Source organism: Capricornis sumatraensis, chromosome 3 (genome assembly GCF_032405125.1).
Source record: "Capricornis sumatraensis isolate serow.1 chromosome 3, serow.2, whole genome shotgun sequence".
NCBI lineage: Eukaryota > Metazoa > Chordata > Mammalia > Artiodactyla > Bovidae > Capricornis > Capricornis sumatraensis.
This window is the reverse complement of record NC_091071.1, coordinates 41,865,509-41,886,316: the sequence shown is the minus strand read 5'-3', so window position 1 is coordinate 41,886,316 and position 20,808 is coordinate 41,865,509. Positions and strand designations below refer to the sequence as shown.

At 66.2% G+C, this 20,808-nt stretch overlaps 1 protein-coding gene across 1 annotated transcript; it reads left to right on the top strand.

Annotated features, from left to right (window-relative positions):
- Nucleotides 1-3,558: 3,558 nt before the first annotated feature.
- Nucleotides 3,559-20,136, top strand: CAPN15 (calpain 15). The gene is made up of 12 exons (XM_068967862.1): nt 3,559-3,636; nt 13,180-14,608; nt 15,295-15,503; nt 15,585-15,768; nt 15,846-16,069; nt 16,731-16,856; nt 16,949-17,101; nt 17,389-17,550; nt 17,639-17,865; nt 18,072-18,238; nt 18,326-18,504; nt 18,575-20,136. The coding sequence occupies exons 2-12, from the start codon at nt 13,202-13,204 to the stop codon at nt 18,750-18,752; spliced, it is 3,216 nt and encodes a 1,071-aa protein (XP_068823963.1). The 5' UTR covers nt 3,559-3,636; nt 13,180-13,201; the 3' UTR covers nt 18,753-20,136.
- The last annotated feature ends 672 nt before the right edge of the window (nt 20,137-20,808 follow it).

Genomic DNA, 20,808 nt, shown 5'->3' with positions numbered 1-20,808 from the left:
AGGGTGATACGGTGGGGCCTCAGGGCTGTGTTCATGGTAGGACATGGGCCTTGAGTGTGGCCTGGCTGCTGACATGGTGCCAAGGGCCAGCTGGGAAGGACCCATGGGCGTGTAATCATGGATAAAGAGGGCTCCAGGAGGGGCAGGCACAGTGGACCCAAAGGAAGACACTGGGGAGGCACAGGCCCTATGAGACTGTGGGGAAAGGCTTGGCAGGGGGGCAGGGCAGGAGGGCCCGGGTGGTTCTAAGGGTGAGTGGCCAAGTCTGACTTGAAGGGGGGTGTCAGCCAGAAGTCCCCAACACTCGATTCCCTAGCTAGGTGTTTGCGACCCCCAGCACTAAGGTGCCTGTGTACCGGACACAGGTGGAGACAGGCCCTGCCTGACCACCCAGTGGGGCAGAGAAGGGCTTGAGTCAGGGCTGCTAACCACGTGGCTCCAGGTGACCACAGGCAGGCCTGGCCTGCAGGAAGCAGGGCCCCTGGCCTGGTCCGCAGCTAGGCTGGGGCACTGGAATCAGCTGCCAGGGGCCTGGGCACTGTGGGGGGCAGTTTGAGGGTGTGGATGTGTCACAGTTCTGCCTGAAGCCTGCTCCCTGGCCAGGATTCCAGGGGGCCTGGAGAGGATCAGGCCCCCATGCTCCTGGTGCTCCCCAGAGTCGAGAGGGCCTCACCGAGTTCAGTAGTGAGGCTGGGACTTGTACCTGCCCCCCCACCCCTGCCCCATGGTCACATGGCTGGGGCAGCCAGGGAGGGCAGCACTGTGCCGGGCCTTGGGCTGCAGGCTTCACCCCTAGGCTCTGGGTGGAGCTGTGCAAGGAGGGGAGCTCAGCGCTCAAGGTGCCCAGCGGCCATAACGGGTTCAGAGGGTCAGTGGGCACCTGTAAGGGCCTTGTTCCCAGCCTGGTGGCACTGAGGGAGTCTGCTGGCCTGGAACAGTCAGTGCCTCTGCTTTGACACTGGGTTATGTCCTGTAGGGCCCATCTCTGCCTGGGAGGAGAAGCTGAGTATGTGGGGAGGGCTCACTCTGTCAGGTAGGCCAGAGCCAGGCAGGGGTTCCTCCCTGAACCCTGCTGTCTCTTCCCCTCCTAAACGCAGGGGCCTGTCCACAGCCCTGCTGGTCCCAGCAGCCAACACTGAGGCCCCTACCCTGGCCTGCAGGGGTCCCAGCCCCCTCCACACAAGGTGGGCTGGGAGAGCATATGACGCGGCAGGGCCTGGCTGCTGCCCAGGACGAGCTTCCTGGCGAGCTCTTTACAGGACCGGCCCAGAAGGATGTGCACTGAGTGCAGAGAGGCCGTAGGGGACACAGGAGGCCAGAGGGCGTCTCTCCCCAGGGGACCCTCCACTCTCAACCCCAAAGCAGGTCCTGTCACGCTGCTAGAGCTGTGGAGCCAAGGTCTCAGCCTGTTCATGACCAAACTGCACAGGGCAAGGCTCTGCCCCTCCTGCACAGCCACCCTGGCCCCAGGCCCCTTGTGTCCCACACGCACTGCCCGGCTGTGGCCGAGGCCAGCTCAGGCCTGTCCGTGCTGAAGGGTGGCCACTCTGCATTCCCAGCCCGGGGGCCCAGTGCCTGTCGCTCCGTCTACTGGAGGTTCAGAGACCGTGGGACGGGGGCCCCGTGAGGGCATCTCACAAAGCAGGTGGTTACAGGTCCTTACGTAAAACCCCGCCAGAGCACGGGTGTGTCCAGTCCTCAGCCTGCTGGCCTCAACTGCCACTTGCCTGTCACACCAGGGAGGGTCCCTGTGCCGCATCCCCGCAGACTCTACTCAAGAGCGTCTGGGTGTCCCTACTGCTGTGTCCTAAAGCCCAGAAGAGCATGGGGGAGATCTGCCCCCAGGGTCTCCCCTCCCCTCCAGGCGGCTATCTCCTGAAAGTCACCCTCTGCTTTGCGGTTCCTTCCCCAACAGGGACTAGAGTGAGCTGGCAGGAACCTGCCTCAACTTCAGCTGTTTTTCTTGTTAGGAGGGTACGGGGCTGTGGACATCAGCTCTGACCCAGTCACCCCAGCAATACACAGGGAAGGAAAGGGACTTGTGGTCACTGAGCCACCACTAGGAGTCAGCCCTTGACTCTGTCCTCAAGTGATTCTGCAGCCACCAGGCCTTGGTCAGGTGAGGAAGCTGGGGGCGGCCTGAGTCCCGGCGGGCTGTCTAAAGCCAGAGCACCTGGGGTGGGGACGCAGCTGTCCTGGCTGCAGCATCTGGAGAGATGGAGGTTTTCCAGGAGCCCTGAGCGCTGTCCCCGAAGGTCCTACTGACAGGACGCTGGAGCAAACATCACCTAACTCCCCGTGCAGAGCTCATCTCCTTGTGGAGGCAGAACTGGACCACGTCCACTCTCCTTAAATCTGTCCTAGCCCAGGGAACCTCGATCCCGTCTTCCCGCGTGGGCCGTGCCTTCTCCGGCTCCACACACCCCTCCGAAAACCAGGGTCCCGGAGTTCTGCCCTCAGCGTCCCCTCGCCTCACTGCGGCCTCCCCGTGCTTCGGGGGCGCCAAGTAAACCGCTGACACCAAAGCTCTTTCAGCCGGTCCTGCTGCTTCCAGAAACCCTAGGCGACGGAGGGCAGGAGGCCGGGGGCAGGGCCTACCCCCCAGTTCCGCGGCTGCTGGGTTGTCAGAGTGACCTCCCGCTGCCCGACGGGCAGGGACAGAACGCGCCTGAGGGGGCGGTTTTGCTCGGAGGCCCCAGGTGTCACACTGGCTTCCTCCCTGCCGGGGCCCGAGCTGTGCGCTGTGCCTCCCTCGGTCCTCCGGCGGCCCAGGGGTGCTGGTTCCCCCGCTGGCCGGAGAGCCCGGGTCTCGGACACGCCATGCGCCCAGGTCACCCCCCGAGTGGTGCCGCCCTTGTCGGCCCAGCGAAACTGGAGCGTCGGACCGTGAAGCCTTTGCGGGTCCCGAGGAAGCGGAAAAGTTTGGAGGGACCTGGGAGGGAGCTGGCCCATCTACCGGCCCTGTGGTCCTCAGGGGCCAGAGCCAGACCCGCAGCCACAGCCGGGCGCCTCCCCCGCACGGAAACCGGAAGCGTCGCGACCGGGCCGCTGAAGGTCCCGCCCCTTCCTGCGGGCCGGGCATTCTGGGGGTTGTAGTCCTCGCTCCCTCCTCGGCGCCTCCTCCAGCACGGCTCGCCACCCGGCAGCGGGGTCCGCCACATCCCTCGGCGCCCGCTGGCAGGACTGCCGGGGACGTCGGAGGGCGCCAAATCGAGGCGGCTACAGGCCGCCGCCCCGGAGTCAGCCTCCCGGTCTGTTTCGCGCGCCGTCCTGGACTCCGCCTCCCGGCCTGCCCCGCGCGCCGTCCTGGACTCCGCCTCCGGCCTGCCCCGCGCGCTGCACTGCCTTGTGGGAGCGGTAGTTCGGGCGCGCGATTCACAGTGCCGCGTGCGCCCCGGGCGCGCCGTAGCCACGGGGCCCCGGCCGGGCGCTACGCTACGGAGGCGGCGCAGGGCGCGGCGCGGGCCGGGCAGGGTCGGTGCGCTCGCCGGCTCCGCCACTCAGAGCTAGAGGCTGTCGGGGCCGCGCGCCGACGGCAGAGGGCCCGCCCGCCTTCCGAGAACAAGTTGTGGGCCGGCCGGCGCTGGCGAGCGAGCCGGGCCTCGGGGACTGAGGAGGCGCCGCGGATTTGCGGAGGTGAGTCCCGTCACCCGGGCCAGGCCAGGGCCGGGGGCGCGGCCTGGACCCCCAGGAGGCCATGGCAGAGGGGCGGCGCCTCCTGGGCACTGGCCGGTCGCGGCCGGGCTGGGGACGCTGCTGGAGAGGGGAGCCGCCAGGACCTCGGGCGCCGGGTAGCGGGGGACTAGCCCAGGGTTTGCAGACGCGGGAGGCGGCCTCAGTCCCTCCTGCCCTTGAGTGCCCTTACCTCCGGTCAGTGTCCCGGCCGCAGCCGCGTTAGGGGAAGTGTCCGGGCCGGCCCTGTGGAGTGGGGGAGCAAGCGCGTCCTGTCTGCCCGCTGGCCACCAACCACGCTTCCTTCTCCTGTTCTTTTCCTGTTGGCGCTGGAGCTAACCGAAAAGTTACCCATGGTGGCCCCCAGAGTGTCTGCCGGGCTGCCGGCCCACCCAGCTGCTCGCAGGAGGGGGACACTTCTGATCCTGGTCAGGGCAGCCTTGTGTGATCAAATGGCCTTGACGGGGCTGGCTCTCGGGCCCCCTTAACACGCAGGAGTTTGTGACCAGACTGCAGACAACAGGACCCCAGTAAAGTCCACCCTGAGAGTTCGGGGTCTTGTGGCTGCGAGCCCTGCCGAACTGTGGGGGAGCTGGGACTCAGCTGGGTGCTTGGTCGTTCTGTGCTCTCCTGAGAGCCCCTCCTGTGGGGCCCCCTCCCTCTGCATGCGTCTGGGGGCAGTGTAAGCCCCTGTGGGAGGACCCTGCCCCCAGAGCTGGGCTCCAGGAGAGATGGGGTAAGTTGATCCTTCCACTTCTGAGTGCCTTTCTCAACCGTGGGGAGAAGAGTAGTGTTTCTGTGGCCCAGGTGCCTGGAGGAGAGCCCCAGATGGGCGGGGAGCCTGGGAGCCCCTGTTCTGCAGCCCTGCTGGTGGGTGCGGCCTGGCCTTGGTTCCAGGCACCTCTCACTTCCTCTTAGGTTGTCCTGCTCCTTGGAGGAGCGCTTCTCTTTTCTTCTGCGTCTGAAGCTCTCTAGTGCTGCTCCCTGTGAGCAACCAGGCTGGTGACCTCGTGACCTCCTGAAAGCCAGGCTAGACTTTAGAGAGGGAGCAGGTCTTACCTTGTGTCTCTGCTTTAAGGACCCCTGCCCCAGACCAGGTGCTCTGAGAGCAGGAAACGGCTGGGTCCTCCGACCCTTCTGGACGGGGTCACTTTGCTGAAACTCTTTGGTTTCAGGCTTTGCGTTAGACTCTCTGGACCTCTGTGTCAGACAGCGTCCTGCTGAGCCCTGCTTTACAAACAGGAGGCCCAGGCTGGGGGCAGCCGGGCTGTGGGGAAGGAGGAGTGGGCTGCGCATCCAGTCCTTCCAGCCCCTGCTTCCACCGCCCCTGATGCTTGTCTTTTATTTGGGAAGAAGGACTCTGCACCCTAGAGGTTCTCTAAAACCATGGATGTCTTTGTGGGCCTGAGCGGGTCGCTGAAGAGCCTGCAGGGCTGGGTATGTAACAGCCCAAGCCCAGACTCGGCCCAGGTGCTCCCTGCTCCTGGGTCAGCCGCCCTTTCGCCCACACTGACTCCAGCCCTCCCACCTGGCACCCGCAGGAGCATCCCAAAGCAGGGACATGGTGGTGTCTCTCTTGCCTAGCCTCTGTGCCACGCTCCCAGGCAGGACCACCCCCACAGTACCTCCCCCCCAACCAAGAGTGCCCAGTAGGCCTGTGGCATCCCTTTGGTGTCCCCGGCTCCCTGTGCCCAGTGCTGCCCCAGCGGCACCGAGGCAGGTGGTCAGTGAGCATCCTGCGTCAGCTGCAGGCTGCTCTGGTGACCCAGCTCTGAACTCGGAGGGGCCTCTGGGGCCGCGGGGCCAGAATGGCACCTGCAGCCTCCTGGGGGTGAGGACTGGCTCGCCCATCTCCACCTTCCTGGATAAGGAGAAAGAGGGTGTGGGTGGAGTTTGGACTTGGACACCTGCCCAGGCACACTTGTCACTCTGGGTCACCCTGTGGACGGCTGTGCTGGTGCTGCCAGGACGGTGCAGGGAGCTGAGGGCCACGGGGGAGCAGCAGGGACCTCCTGACGCCCCCAGGATGCACTGTCCCTCCAGTGAGGACTTGTCCGGTGCTCCAGCCTCCCTGCCCGTCCTGGCGGCACCATCTCCCTCCAGCAGCGGCTCCTCCCCTGCTGTCTGCTTCCCCCTCCCTGGTGGCCAGACCCTGGGACGGGACTGGACAGTGCTGCAAGACGTCAGAGGGAAAGCAGGCCGATAGCTGCTGTTGACGAGAGCCGCGGTGTCCGTGTCCCGAGGAGGCGCTCGTGGCTTCGCTCCCTCGGCCATTGGCTGAGCCTGGAGCTGAGGCAGCGCTTGCTGCCGACCCTTCCTTGGCCGCCCTGGAGATGCTCCCCACGGCCCGTCTGCCGCCCCTGGTTGAGCCGGAGGCTCCAGTGCCTTTATGTCTCTGAAGCAACTCTGCCCTCGCGAGGCCTGCAGTCACCAGCCACCCAGGCCGCGCTGCTCTGCGGCCACTTGGCCAACAGAAATGGGGAAGTGCCAGAGGCGAGCGCCTGTTGTCAGGCGGCTCTGAACTTGTGAACTGGAAAGCGAAGTCGTGGTGGTGTTCCTGGCTCCCTGGCGGAAGTTTCCTTCTTGAGCCTCAACTGAGCGGGTACGACTAGAGACAGAGAACACGCTGGGACTCTGCGTCCCATCCTCCGGTCTCCGTGCCGGCGAGCCACCCCTCACTTGTGGGTGTCACTCTGGGGATCTGCCTCCACTCCTCCCTCCTGGAAAGCAGGGGCCTGGAAGCAGAGCCCTGCCGGCCACGTGACCGGCACGGGGTGGGGGGTCCCAGGATCCCGACCGTGGCTGGACACTGCAGGGCCGAGGTGCAGAGACAGCGGCCTCCTGAAGCACGTGCAGGGGAGGGTCTGCGGCCGGACCGTTGCCTCCCGGGCCGGGTAGTGGAATGCTGGTTTCTGTTTTGTTCCTGAGGCTGGTTTTCAGGGGACATTGTTGGTGACTCTCAGCAGAATCTCTACAGCCCCCTCCTTAAGGTCCTGGCCCGGCCAGTGGGGGGTGTCTGGGCCTCACAGTGCACCTGGGAAGGACAGGAGGCATGTGCCCCGTGGACAGGTGGTACCAGGACCTGAGTCCCGGGGAGTCTTGCTAACTGCTTGCCGAGAGCCCTGACCCTCGCCCCCCAGGCACCTTTCCCTGGTGGCCCCAGCCATGGGCAGAGCCAGGCTGTGGGAGGCCTTGTCCCCTGTGGCCCTGGCTGGCCTAGACGGTGGTGGCCTTGGACCAGGCAGCAAGGAGCAGCCGAGGCAGGCCCCAGACTGCACAGTGTGAGGCCCTGACGCCAGATGGCTTGTGGCCTGGAGCCTGGGCTTGGCCTGGGAGGCGAGGTTCTGGGGCGGGTCTTCCAGGCAGGGCCCTCCCCCCTGGACAGGTCTGGACTTTGGCCCTGGAGCAGCAGCCCAGCCTGTAGGCTTATCGCCAGGACCCAGAGTCCATCGGCCAGGGGTGCCAACCTGTCTCCCTGCTGCAGGACTCCGCCTGCCACCCCAAGACCAAGGCCGCACGGAGGCCGGGCCCTGTCCTCACTACCCGGGGTCTGGCTGTGGGTGGGCGCCCCCAGCCATCCCCTGTGCTCTCAGTGGGCGCGGGCTGAGCTCCTGGTCAGCCCGAGCCTGGGCCCGGGCATAGGTGCTCCTGCTCCATGGGCACCTTCGTGGCTTAGCTTCAGCTCGAGGCCTCGGCCGCTCAGGGTTTGACTGCGTAAAGGGAGGGTTGGAGACGCTCGGGGTCTCTCCCCGGGAAGGCGTCACCGTGGGGTGGTGGCAGGAGGCTGGGGGCTGGCCTGGTTGCGGTGCGTCTGCCTCGTCGCCGTGGAGGGGCAGGTGTCCTGAAGGACCTGCTCGGCGTGGGCCTGACCGCCATGAGTGCCCCCTCGCAGCCCAGGGTATAGGGCTCTGGCTGCGGCCGCTGCCCGAGCGTGACTCGTCCCCGTGGGGGTGAGCATCCGCCGTGGGAGGGAAAGGGCCACGACTGGAGGCGGGTGGTCCTGGGCTCACACAGGCCTCACCCTGATGTCAGGTGGGCCCAGCGGTGTGGCAGGCGTGTCGGGTGACATGAGTCTGTCCCCTTGTCCTGCCTTTTCCACGTGTCTGTCGGGAGTGAGAAGTGATCCCTGCGGCTCGCAGCGCGCTCCCACCAGGCGGCCCTCCTGTCGGTGGACGTGGGGAGCGTTGGCTTTGCAGCCACTGGGAACCCCACCCCACCCCCACCCCCAGTTGGCTCTGGTCGAGCTGAGGGGAAACCTGAGTGGTGGGTGACTTTCAGGGGCACTGGGCCTTCGGCAGCCTGTCCGGCCCTGGTCTGGGTCCCTTGGAGGAGCAGGTCCAGCGGGCGTGTTGCTGCCCGGCTCTCTGGCCTGACTGCAGCCCTGAGGGCAGGGCCCAGGCCCTCCCCGCTGCAGAGCTGCTGCGCTGCTGGGCCCTGGGTGCCTACTGGGAGGGGGTTGTGGGTGATGGACCTGGGCTGAGGCAGAGCTGCTGGTCACTTGCTTGACCAGAAAGCGAAGGGGACACCCACGGCGGCCCAGAGGCAGCCCAGGTGTCTTCCCTTGCCTGACTGGGACTCACCTCATCTGAAAGGAGACGCCCCCCCGCCCTCCCCCTGCCCAGCCTCCCACCTCAGGGCAGGAGCACCTGGGCCCACGCCTCCAGAGAGCAGGCAGCCTCCTGGGCCCCTTCCTGCTCACCGTCTCCAGGTCAGGGAGGCTGTCCTCCATAAGGGCCATGGTGGTGACTGTGGACGGTGCCCAGGGCTCACCAGCCCTACCAGGCGCCCCTCTTCCAGCTCATTTTCTCTGGTTGAATATCTCCTCGATTGTTTCTTTCAGGGTGAGACCTATTCTGAAGGCCAGCAACTGTGGCACAGCCGCCTTGCCCCAGGGGCGCCGGCGGGGCCATGATAGGGGGCACCGTGGGGCGGGGGGACCCCGCAGTGGACCTGCTGCAGGTGCCCCTGCCGCCCTGGAAGCCGCGCGTGTGCTGGGACCCTCCGGGCACCGTAGTCACGTGTCTCTTCTCTCTCTGTCTCTGTCATTTCTGTTGTGCTCCTCGGACCAGCCCGGCTCGCGAGGCCGCCCTCCTCCATGCTCCGCCTCGCCCGCCGCCGCCGGCGCCCTGTGACCAGGCCCGGTGCTCAGCGTGGCTGCCGCGGGGGCCATGGGGAGCTCTGCCTCCTCGCTGGCCGCGGAGACCGAGTCGGACCACGGCTTCCCCCGGGGCCCGCCCTGCTCGGGTCCCCCGGCAGCGGCTGGCTGGGGTAGGAGTGGCCCCGGGGGGCCTGCGTGGGGCGGCAGCCTGGGCACCCGGCAGCACCCGCCCCCGCGGCCCCGGGCCCGAAGGTAAGCAGGTGGAGCAGGGGCGCCCCGGGCCTGAGGGCGGGGCTGCCATTAGATGCCCTTGCTCGGCCGGCACCTCCCAGACAAGCGGGCCCTGTCCCTTAGGGCCCTCTGGAGACTTTCTTCACCCCAGAGACCCGGGCGACTCGGGCTGCTCACTGGGCAGAGCACACCCGGGACCCCCGTCCCCTGGAGCTGGGCTGAGGGTCTCAGAACCACAGATGGTGGGGCCGGGACCACCGCTGCCTCAGGCCGGGGGCTTGCTTGTCCGCTGGCGCTGGAGAGGCTGCTGGAACTGCTTGCTGGTGGGGGCCAGGGGCACGGCACGCACCGAGAATGCTGCTTGCTTCCCGTGGAATCTGTGGCCCTGCCGTGGCCCGATGTGTGTCGCCCTGTGACGTGGCTGCCTGCAGGGGGTAGGAGGCTGTGGGTCCCGCTGACGAGCCTCCCTCCACGTGCCTGCGTCCTCCAGCTGCAGCTGGACTCGGTCCCAGCCACCCAGGCTACCACGGCGAGCTCCACCTCCAGGTGCCGAGGTGAGGGGTGGGCAGCCCAGCCACGCTGCCCACCGCTGAGACCTGGTGGGTTGGGCCCCCACATGCCCCCACACACAGACGCCCCAGGTTCTCCATGTCCTGCAGCCTGACTGGAGGGTGAGGGGCTCAGCAGACACTCAGAGTCCACTGCCCTTGGGCCAGAGGGGGCACTTGGCCTTCTCGGCACCCCGGCCTACCTCGGGTGCAGACACCGCCCTCCGCTGGCGGCCCTCGGCAGGCACTTTCCTCAGACACAGCTCACTTGTGCAGGACAGTGCCTGGTGTCTGTGGGGCCCTGAGCGTGTCCTGGGCTCACCATCTAGGCGGCCAGCCTGTGCATGGAGCAGGACCTGGGTCCTGTCAGGCTTCTGGGGGTCGCCAAGTGACCCCAGGGAACATAGTCATGGAGGCCCACAGTCTAGAGGGACGGCCGCGGAGCAGAGGGCCTCGGCTCCCTGTGCTGAGTCAGTGCTCACCTGCCATCAGGGGCTCTACTCACGCGGTGGGAATCTCACGGTGTGTGGCCTGTGTCTGCTTCTCACTGAGCGTTGTGTTCTCGGGCCGTCCGCGTGGTAGTGAGTGTCAGGACTTCGCCCCTTTTTGGCTGAGCGACGCTCCACCGTGTGGAGTAGGCCTGCTGGTTACTGACGGACACTCACCCTGGCGGCTCTGCCGCTGTGGACGTGCGTGGAGAGGATTTTGCACGGACACGTGTTGCCACTTCTCTTGTGTAGGTACACAGAATCAGGCTGCTGGTATTCACCGTAAGTTTACGTTTAACCATCTGAGGAGCTGCCAGGCTGTTCTCCACGGTGGTCGCCCCGTTTCCCAGACCCCCAGCCATGCAGGGAGGGCTCTGGTTTCTCCACACCCTCCCCGCCTGCCCCGCCTGCGTGCAGGGCGGTGGCTGTGCTGCTCTGACCGGCGTCTCCCCAGGGTCCGGCGCGCCCCTTCGTGCCTCCTCCATGCACACGTGTCATTTCATTTCCGTGTATTTACGTCCTTAGGGTAAGTTGCTGGGGAGGGGGCAATTGCTAGGCCTCAGGGAGGGGTACGGGCCTCGAGGTGGGTGCAGAGAGGTCACCTGTCCAGTCCGTACCCTCTCATTCTCTGGCCCAGCACCTCCAGCAGTTAACTGTGCCACCTGGAGTGAGTCAGGAGGAAGAGCTGCCAGTGACCTTGAGGAATCCACAGGCACCTGACTAGACCCAGGAGGAGCAGGCAGGGGGCTGGTGCGGCAGAGGCAGGCCAACCCTCCTCACGCCTCCACTGGACACGCGCGTGTGGGTGGCCTGGCCAGGCCATCCCTGCCCTGAGGGGCACCCCCTCCACTGAAGAGCCTGCAGGTCTGGGCTTGGTCCCACCGCCAGGCGGACCAGGAGCTGCAAGGCCCAGAGGACCTGGGCTTGGTGTGGGCGTCGGCTGCAGGCCGCCCCTGGGGACACAGGCCTAGGGGACGGCGCAAGACTGGCTGAGGGTGGCCTCAGAGGGAGGTACCCACGTGCTCCCTGGGACCAGCTAGGGGTCGGGGTCAAGTAGGCATCCTGCCGGGCAGTGCAGCCTCAGGTCTGCTGGCCTGACCAGCGGGGTCCTTGAGTGGGGACCCCACTTACTCTGCTTAGCTTTCCGGGGAGCCGAAGGCCACCTCCCAGCTGCTTGCAGCCCCCATGTCCCAGGAGCGCCCGCCCCCGCCTCGCTCTGACCTGGGGCTGAGGCTGTAGCCCAAAGAGCTGAGGTGCGCTGTCCACCCCACCTGCTTGCCTTTGCACTGAGGGTGAGCGCCCAGCCTCCGAGTGCACCCGGTGCTTGGGAGCGTCTGAAGGCTCTGGTGCATTAGGGTGCTGGGAGGTGACCCTGGCTTTGGGGCTGGGGCGGCGAAGGCCCAGGCTCCTCCGGACACCCTGCTGCTGCCCCTTGAGCCGCTTCGTCCTCACCCACCCTGTGACGCCAAGACGCGACATGGGCCATGCGGGTCCCTGAGGGAGGCAGCCCGCACTGCCTCCCACCCTCCCGGGACGCCAGCCAAGGATCCCAGTGTGGCCTCATGCTCATCTGGGCCCGGGCCCAGCCAGCTGTTGGGCCGTGAGGGGTGTAGGGTTGGGCTTCCTGCCCTCCTTCGTGTGCTTAGCACTCCTAGACCACCAGGGGCCTGGAGCTGAGGGCAGGCTTGAGTCTTCCCCCAAGTTTCCCACAGGGCGCGGGGCGGCTGTCTGAACCTGGGCCCGGGCTGCAGCGTGTGTGCGGCTTGTCTGTGTGGCCGCGTGTGCCTGTGCCTTGCCTGTGGGCCTTCCTCAGTGGGGAGCAGCAGGGGCATCTCTTAGGCTTGGTGACGCAGAAGCCCAAGCTGACCCAGCCAGGGCTTGTCTATTACTCTGGTGCTGCGGCAGCTGCGGAGAGCCCTGAGGCTCAGCCCCACACCGGGGAGGCGGCAGTGGCCTGCGTGGGGCCCAGGAACCATCGTGCTGCTTGGAGGAGGGTTTCTGTTTGTTTTGAAGAGGGAAGTTTTCTTTCTTCTGGGAGCGTCTGGCGTAAACGCAGCATGAGAAGCACGAGCTCTGCCCTTTGCTGTAAAGAACAGTTGCTGTTTCTGCCAAGCAGATCAGCTATTGTCAGGGCAGGAGAGCGTGGATGCCCCCCACGTGGGCTGGCCTCGAGAGGCGGGTGAGGGGCCAGCCCCGCTCCCAACCCTGCTCAGCGCGCGGGAGCCGCCGGCTCCTCCTGCCTGAGTTTGCACATCCTGAACCTCCCCGTGGGTGAATAACACCACCTGTCAGGGCCCAGTGCTGGTGTGTGTCTGTGCTTCGCTCCTGGCTGCTGAACGGTGTTCCTCGTCTTATTTATCCATTTACTCATTGATGGACACTTGGCTTGATTCCACCAGTTGGCTGTTGTGGGCAAATCTGCCATGAGCACGTGTGGATGTGTGCTGGTAAAGAGCATGTACCTGGGGTGGAATTGCTGGGTCCTAACTGGTCTTTGCATAGCTTCTGGGGAGCCATCTAGCGGTTTCCCACAACAGCTGTGCTCTTGCGCGCTCCCCCAGTGATGTGGGAGACCGGGTCACTCCAGCTCCAGGTCCTGGCACCTGCCCTGCCGGGTGGGCTGGTGCACTTTGCATTTCCCTGACTGATCCGCTGAGCAGGTTTCCACAGGCTTCTCCGTATCTCTGGGGAAAGTCGCCTCAAATCCTTTGCCCATGTTTAAAACCAGGTTTTTGTCGTGTGGTTGTAAGAATGATTCATACGTTCTGGGTGCTAGACCCTGGTCAGACACACGGTTTGCAAACGTTGTCTCCCATAGGATATCTTCTCACTTTATGGTGTTCTTTGACTCGTGGGAGATGTTAGTTTTGATGTTCTTTTGTTTCCTCCTTCATTTGCCTGCACGGTCGTGAAAATTTACCCACGTTTTTTGCTTCTAAGAGTTTCGTAGTTTTCGTTCCCACGCTGAGGTCATTGATCCATTTTGAGTTAAGCTCTGAATATGGTGTGAGGTACGGGCCTGACTCCTTCTTCAGCATTTAGATCCCATTTTTATAGCGCGTTGGTTGAAAACACCATCCGTTCCCCGCTGAACACTCTTGACGTCTTGTCAGAAACTCCTGACCACGGCCTTCCCTTGCAGCCACACGCACTCGCCCGGGCCCATGGCCACGGTTGGGGAGTGGGCCTGCGCACGCTGCACCTTCCTGAACCCGGCCGGCCAGCGCCAGTGCTCCATCTGCGAGGCCCCGCGGCACAAGCCTGACCTGGACCGGATCCTGCAGCTCAGCGTGGAAGAGCAGAAGTGGCCATGCGCCCGTTGCACATTCCGCAACCTTCTAGGCAGGGGGGCCTGCGAGGTGTGCGGCTTCACCCCCGAGCCTGGCCCGGGGGCCCCCCCACTGCCCATCATCAACGGGGTGCCCCCAGAGCCCCCGGGCAGCTGCCGGGACGAGGCGGGGCCCCTGCGGACGGCGGGGCCGGTGGCCGTGGAGCCGGCGGGTGGACGGCCAGTGGAGGCAGAGGGGCAGGAGGGGGGCGCGGCCGCGCCTGGGAGCGGCTGGGCCTGCCAACGCTGCACGCTGCACAACACGCCTGTGGCCAGCTCCTGCTCAGCCTGCGGGGGGCCCCGGAAACTCTCGCTGCCCAGGATCCCTCCCGAGGCACTTGTGGTCCCGGAAGTCGTGGCTCCTGCAGGCTTCCCTGGTGTGTCGGCCCCGGCCCAGCCTGGGGAAGGCGCCGAGGCCAACCCTCCTTCTGCCGTGGACCAGGAGCCCCCCCGGGGGCCACCCTTCAGCCCATTCTCGCTCACCCTCCAGAACAACCCCGTGCCTCGCAGCCGCCGCGAGGTGCCCCCCCAGCTGCAGCCACCGGTGCCTGAGGCTGCCCAGCCCTCACCCTCTGCCGGCTCCAAGGGGCCCCCCCAGGGCCTGGGGCGGCCCGCGGCCGGGGCCTCCCGCCTGGCGGAGCTGCTGTCAGGCAAGCGGCTGAGCTTCCTGGAGGAGGAGGAGGCTGAGGGGGGCCCCACGCTGCGCCCCCCAGGGCCCACCAGCCCTGCGCACTGCGAGGCCAGCACCAGCACTACAGGCAGCGATGTCATCGACCTGGACGGCGACAGCGTGCGTTACACGCCGGCCAGCCCCTCCAGCCCCGACTTCACCACCTGGTCATGCGCCAGGTGCACGCTCAGGAACCCCACGGCGACCCCCCGGTGCACGGCGTGCGGCTGCTCCAAGCTTCACGGCTTCCAGGAGCACGGCGATGCCACCGCCCGCTGCCCCGACTGCAGTGCGGACCAGCCCGGGCCCTGCCCAGCCCACAAGTCCAGCCGGCCCCTCCCTGCGGCGCCATCTGAGCGCCCAGGCCAGTGGGCCTGCCCCGCCTGCACCCTGCTCAACGCGCCTCGGGCCAAGCACTGTGCCACCTGCCACACCCCCCAGCTCATGGCGGCCCAGCGCCGGGGCGTAGCGCCCCTGCGGCGCAGGGAGAGTGTGCTCGTGGAGAAGCGGCGGCAGACAGACGAGGGCGAGGCCAAGGCCCTGTGGGAGGACATTGTGGCCTTTTGCCGGGAGGTGCGGGCCCGCGGCGATCCCTTCTCCCCCCGAGCCTCAGCTTTGGTGACCCTCATGTGACCGCTCACCTGAGATCCTCAGGCCCTTTTTCTTCTCTGTCCGCAAGGGTCCTGACCCTTCACCCCAGTGTGAGTGCCGTCAGCAGCAGTGGCCTCACAGGAAGATGGGGACAGACAGGCAGGCTGGGTGCCAACCCCAGTTGCAGAGCCCCAGCTGAGACAGGTGCCCTGCGTGCTCTCTGCCCTTGGCCTGCAGGAGGCTAAGCCCAGGGCATCACCCCCAGGGGCCTGGGGGGGCTTCTGTCCCCCTGGGGTGCTGCCCTCTGTCGCTGCTGGCAGTCCATCCAGAGCTGCGTCCCTGCTACCCTGCCCCTGTCAGGACCCCCATGTCTCTTCCTAGGGACTTTGGCGCCCCACACCCACACCTGCAGCCTCCAGGCTGGGCCCCGAACTGTCCCCTGGGGTACACGTACCTCCCACTGGCCCGTCGCCAGCCTGCTCTGCCCTGGCTGGCTACAGTCCACCACGCCTGCACAGGGTGGCGTGGGCCTCACGAGGCTCAGCCATGCCATCTGCAGGCTGCGAGCTGCATGCCCCCCCCCTTCCTCTCGGGCTCAGGTAGCTGGGTACTCTCTTGGGGTGGGATGGGGTTTGGCCTGCCCTGAGTTGTGGCCGTGGTCTCTGCAGAACAGCGTGAACTTTGTGGACGACAGCTTCCCCCCCGGGCCCGCGTCTGTGGGCTTCCCCGCGGGCGACAGTGTCCAGCAGCGCGTGCGACAGTGGCTGCGGCCGCATGAGATCAACTGCTCCATGTTCAGGGACCACGGCACCTCCTGGTCCGTGTTCCACACTCTCCGGCCCTCGGACATCCTGCAGGGTCTCCTGGGGAACTGCTGGTGGGTGTGGGTCTCCCACCCGGCGCGGGGGAGCGGGCAGGCGGGCGGGCCGAGCTCCCCCTGAACCCTGGTCTCGTGCAGGTTCTTGAGTGCGCTGGCAGTGCTGGCCGAGCGGCCAGACCTCGTTGAGCGGGTGATGGTCACACGCAGCCTGTGTGCAGAGGGTGCCTACCAGGTGCGGCTGTGCAAGGACGGCACGTGGACGACGGTGCTGGTGGACGACATGCTGCCCTGTGACGAGGCCGGCTTCCTGCTCTTCTCCCAGGTGGGCGGGGGTGTGGGCGGGCGGGCGGGCAGCAGGCGCGAGGAGGCAGCGGCCTCACAACTCCAGCCCCCCCGCAGGCTCAGCGCAAGCAGCTGTGGGTGGCCCTCATTGAGAAGGCACTGGCCAAGCTGCACGGCTCCTACTTCGCGCTCCAGGCCGGGCGCGCCATAGAGGGCCTGGCCACGCTCACCGGTGCCCCCTGTGAGAGCCTGGCCTTGCAGGTCAGCTCCACGAACCCCCGCGAGGAACCGGTGGACACTGACCTCATCTGGGCCAAAATGCTGAGTTCTAAAGAGGCTGGGTAAGAGGGACAGCCACGCTGGGGACCTGGAGCAGCGGGAGTAGTCAGGCCAGCGCCCTGATCTGCACCCATGTTTCACAAGATATTTCTGGCACGGGCTGACCACGGCTGGGAGGCTCAGCTCCCCATGCTGTGCCAGCCACCCCACCTGCTTGGAATGGGGTGAAGAGAGGCAGGGTCAGCTTGTACCTAGAAGGCCCTGTCCTGACCTGGGCCTGTGATAACCGTCAGCACCCTTGGGGGTCCATGTGGAGTGAGCTCCATAATGGCACCTGGCAATAGCAGCCCCCGGGGTGGACGGCTTGGGGGAGTGGGAGCTTCTGAGCCCCAGCATGCACTGGCCAGTGTCTGGGGAGGGTCCAGGACCCTTGCCCTCAGCTGTGGTGGGCAATGGCACGGCTCTGCTCCTTGGGGAGCAGCATCTCTGAACTGGCGGGTTCCCCAGCCTTGCCAGACCTCCAAGGGACCCAGGCCTGCCCGCCCCGCTGAGCTTGGACCATTTCCTGAGCCCTGGCGTTTTATGTGGGTCTCCCACAGGCAGGGAGACCCCCACTTGGAGCTGCACCTCCCCAAGGCAGGCCAGGACAGCAGGTGTCCCCTAGAGAGGGAGCCCACCCCAATACCTAGGGGCCCTCGTCAGTGGGTTGCTCTAACTGCACAGGTTCCTCATGGGCGCCTCCTGTGGTGGGGGCAACATGAAGGTGGACGATGCTGCCTATGAGAGTCTAGGCCTGCGTCCCCGCCACGCCTATTCCATCTTGGATGTCCGGGATGTCCAGGGCTCCAGGTAAGGATGGGCGTGGTGGGGCATGGCCATGGGCAGGGCGGGGCCAACAGACCCAGGGTTGGGACAGACCCAACCCTGCGGTCTGTCCGAAGGCTCTTGCGCCTACGGAACCCATGGGGCCGCTTCTCCTGGAACGGCAGCTGGTCAGACGAGTGGCCACACTGGCCGGGGCACCTGCGGAATGAGCTCATGCCGCATGGCAGCAGCGAGGGTGTCTTCTGGATGGAGTACAGCGACTTCGTCAGGTACCACACACCACTCACCCTGACACATACAGCATCTTTGCCAGGAGCTCTGCCTATCTACTGCCTGGTGGGGTTGCTTCTGCTGGGGGCTTTGCCCGTTGGTCAGCCTTAGGGCCTGGCGCCCCCTGGCAGTGTCCACAGACAACAGCCAAGACTGGGGTTTCTGAACACGGATTCCAAGAGTTGCCAGCTGGGCGAGAGCCTGCTGCGGTCACCCCGCCCAGGGACTCATGCTGTGCGGGCAGCTGGGTGGAGGCCGCTCAGCCGGCTATCCTCTCGCTGCCCAGGTACTTCGACTCCGTGGATATCTGCAAGGTGCACTCGGACTGGCAGGAGGCCCGGGTGCAAGGCAGCTTCCCCAGCTCGGCCAGCGGGCCGGTGGGCGTGACGGCCCTCACGGTGCTGGAGCGCGCATCCCTGGAGTTTGCCCTCTTCCAGGAGGGCAGCAGGTTGGCCGAGCGGACTGGGGACGGGATGGCAGGGTGGTGTGGGTCTAGGGGCGGGGCCTGGCCACTCGCGACCTATCCGTTCGCCCAGGCGCTCGGACTCAGTGGACAGTCACCTCCTGGACCTGTGTGTCCTGGTGTTCCGGGCCTCCTTCGGCAGCGGCGGCCGCCTGAGCCTGGGCCGCCTGCTAGCCCACAGCAAACGCGCTGTGAAGAAGTTCGTCAACTGTGACGTGATGCTGGAGCCTGGCGAGTACGCCGTGGTGTGTTGTGCCTTCAACCACTGGGGCCCTGTGCCCGGCCCACCCGCCCTGCAGGGTAGGTGACTATGGCCTATGGCCCCGCCCACACAGCCCCAGGCCCCGCCCCACACAGCCCAGACCTGCCCATGGCCCCCCAGGCTCCGCCCATACAGTCTTATCAGCATGGGCCGCCCACACGGCCCCGGGCCACGCCCACGCCATCCCTATCTGCGCAGCCCCGCCCGCACGCTCCCTCTCTTTCTCCCTGGGTGCTCCTTGCAGCCTCCAGCCCCTCAGCGGGCGCCCCACGCAGCACCCCGGAGGCACCCGGCCACGTGCTGGCCGTGTACAGCTCGAGGCTCGTCATGGTGGAGCCCGTGGAGGCCCAGCCGACCACGCTGGCCGACGCCATCATCTTGCTCACGGAGAGCAGGGGCGAACGGCACGAGGTGGGTGGGCGGGCGTGGTTCCTGGGGAGGCGGCAGGAGGTGGCTGCCCACGGCCCGCCCACCCACACCTGCACCGCCTGCGCCCAGGGCCGCGAGGGCATGACCTGCTACTACCTGACGCACGGCTGGGCGGGGCTCATTGTGGTTGTGGAGAATCGGCACCCCAAGTCTTACCTGCATGTGCAGTGCGACTGCTCCGACAGCTTCAACGTGGTGTCAACACGCGGCAGCCTGCGCACCCAGGACAGCGTGCCGCCCCTGCACAGGTGCGCCCCGCCCCGCCCCGCCCCCGGCGGCCCGCTGGCCCCGCAGGCCCTCACCGGCCCCCTCCCCCAGGCAGGTCCTGGTGATCCTTTCTCAGCTGGAAGGAAATGCCGGCTTCTCCATTACCCACCGCCTGGCGCACCGCAAGGCAGCGCAGGCCTTCCTCAGCGACTGGACGGCCTCCAAGGGCAGCCACAGCCCCCCACTCACGCCCGAGGTCGCTGGCCTGCACGGGCCCCGACCGCTGTGACCTCCCTGCCCCCACCCGCCTGCCCCCACACGCACTTTATGAGGGAGACCCCAACACAGGACGCTTGAACCACAATCTCAGGACCCCCACCCAGGGAGCTCCAGCTGCGGGCACAGCTCCCCTGGCCCTCTCTCCACCTCTCCCTCCTGCCCAGGGCCTCCCAGTCACCCAGCAGATTACCTCGAACCCACCTCCAGCTCTAGGGAGCCATGTGCCAGCCTCTCTGATCAGGCCACCTTGAGGTCTGGCTCCAACCTTCAGAGTCAAGGTGAGGCTGCCCCTTATCCATGGGCCTGGGTCTCCTGCCCTGGTCAGGCAGCCATGTGCTCCAAATCCAAATCTGGGCAGGTCAGAGGCCAGGACCCTAGAATGAGAGCAGGCACCACCCTTCTTGTAGGGGTCAGAGGTCAGGACTTCAGGGTGAGAGCAGGGACCATTTCCATTTTGTGATCAGAGGCCAGGACCCTGAGGTGAGCAGGGACCACCCCCTTGCTGGGTCAGGCCAGGACCCCAGGGTGAAAGTAGGGACCACCTCTATTTTAGGGGGTCAAGGCCAGGGCGCAAGGATGAGAGCAGGGACCACCCCAGTTTGGGGAGGTCAGAGGTCAAGACCCCAGGGTGAGAGTAGGGACACCCCTTTGTGGCCAGAGATTGAGAGCCTTCCCTCAGTTTGCCCCCATATCCCACCTATCCACCCCCCCCTCCACCACTGCAAGCCCTCATGTGGCCAGCAGGGGTCCCTGGAGCCCCAGTAGGGTCCGAGGAAGGTGCCTGGAACTGTGGGGTGAGCCAGGGTGGGGAGGGGCACTATGCAATTCCTGGCGCGCAGCCAGGGTCGAAGCCATGCCCTGGGCTAGGGCTAGGGCTGGGGCTGGGGCGGCGGCCAGGTGGGCCTGGGCCCAGCCCCGTGCTTGGCACCACCTGACCTGCAGGAGACTCAGAGTCCCAGAGTCCCCCGGCTGTGTCCAGGCACATGCAGGGTGGGCCCCAGCCCCACACCCTTCCCCCTGAGCCAGCGTTCTCCCTGCGCTGCTCAGCCCTGAGCTCTGTGTCTGCCTGGGGACGACTAAGGCCGCTTCCTGGGTGCCCAGCCTTGCTGCCCAGCAGCCCCTGGCAGCGAGCGGCCCTGCCCATGGTCCCTCGCTTTCTGTGGGTCTTGCCGGGTTGGGGGGGGCAGATTCACTCCTGGAGAAGCACTAGGCCCCCGGCCCCCTTTGTGCTCCTCCTGTTACTCTGAGTGGGGGGCTCGCACCTGGAGGAGCACCAGAAGCACTAGACCCCCCACCCCCGCCCCCTTTGTACTCCTCCTCGTACTCTGAGCTGTGAGTATTTTTAACCCTGTACATACGGCAGCTCTTCTGACACAGAGACTATTTTATCAACGTCAGCGCCATCCCAGTAGGATGACCCCATGGGTGTTTCCAGACTCAGGCTCCGACGGACCAAATAAAGATGTTTTGTTTTGTAAGTTCGTTCTCGTCCATCTGTGAGAGGGGCCCCTGGGCTCCTCTCCAGGACAGAGCTGTGCCCACTTAGGGACAGCCTCTCTGGGATGCCTGGGCGGGTATACACGCCTGCCTCCCAGGCCTTCAGGGGCACCCTGCCACCCGCTGCCTGCACCCCAGGAAGGACGGGGCATCCAGCTGGGGCAGAGGCTCAGCCCTAACCCTGTGGTGGTTTGCAGACTGGCACTCACGAAGCCTCAGAAGGGCTGTGCCAGTGCTGGGCTTTTCCTAGAGAGACAGCTGTGTTCCAGGTGCCTGTCTGGATCTGTTGGTCCCGGGCGGAGCAGAGGGTGAGCGGGGCTGGGAGACGGCCACCCTGTGCCCACTCCCTGCCAGGCTGGGCGGCGTGCAGCCTGCAGTCCCAGCCCAGGCTCCGTGTGGGGCCAGGGAAGCCAGCCTCCCAGTGAGAAGGGGGTTGGGGTGCCGAGGCCGTGCAGGGTGTAAGAGGCCTGTCTTGGGCCAGCCTATCGAATGTGAAAGCAATTAAAGCCACCAGCAGTGTTCGCTCCGGGCGGGCCTCGGGCGGCGGGGAGCTGCCACAACGCATCTCC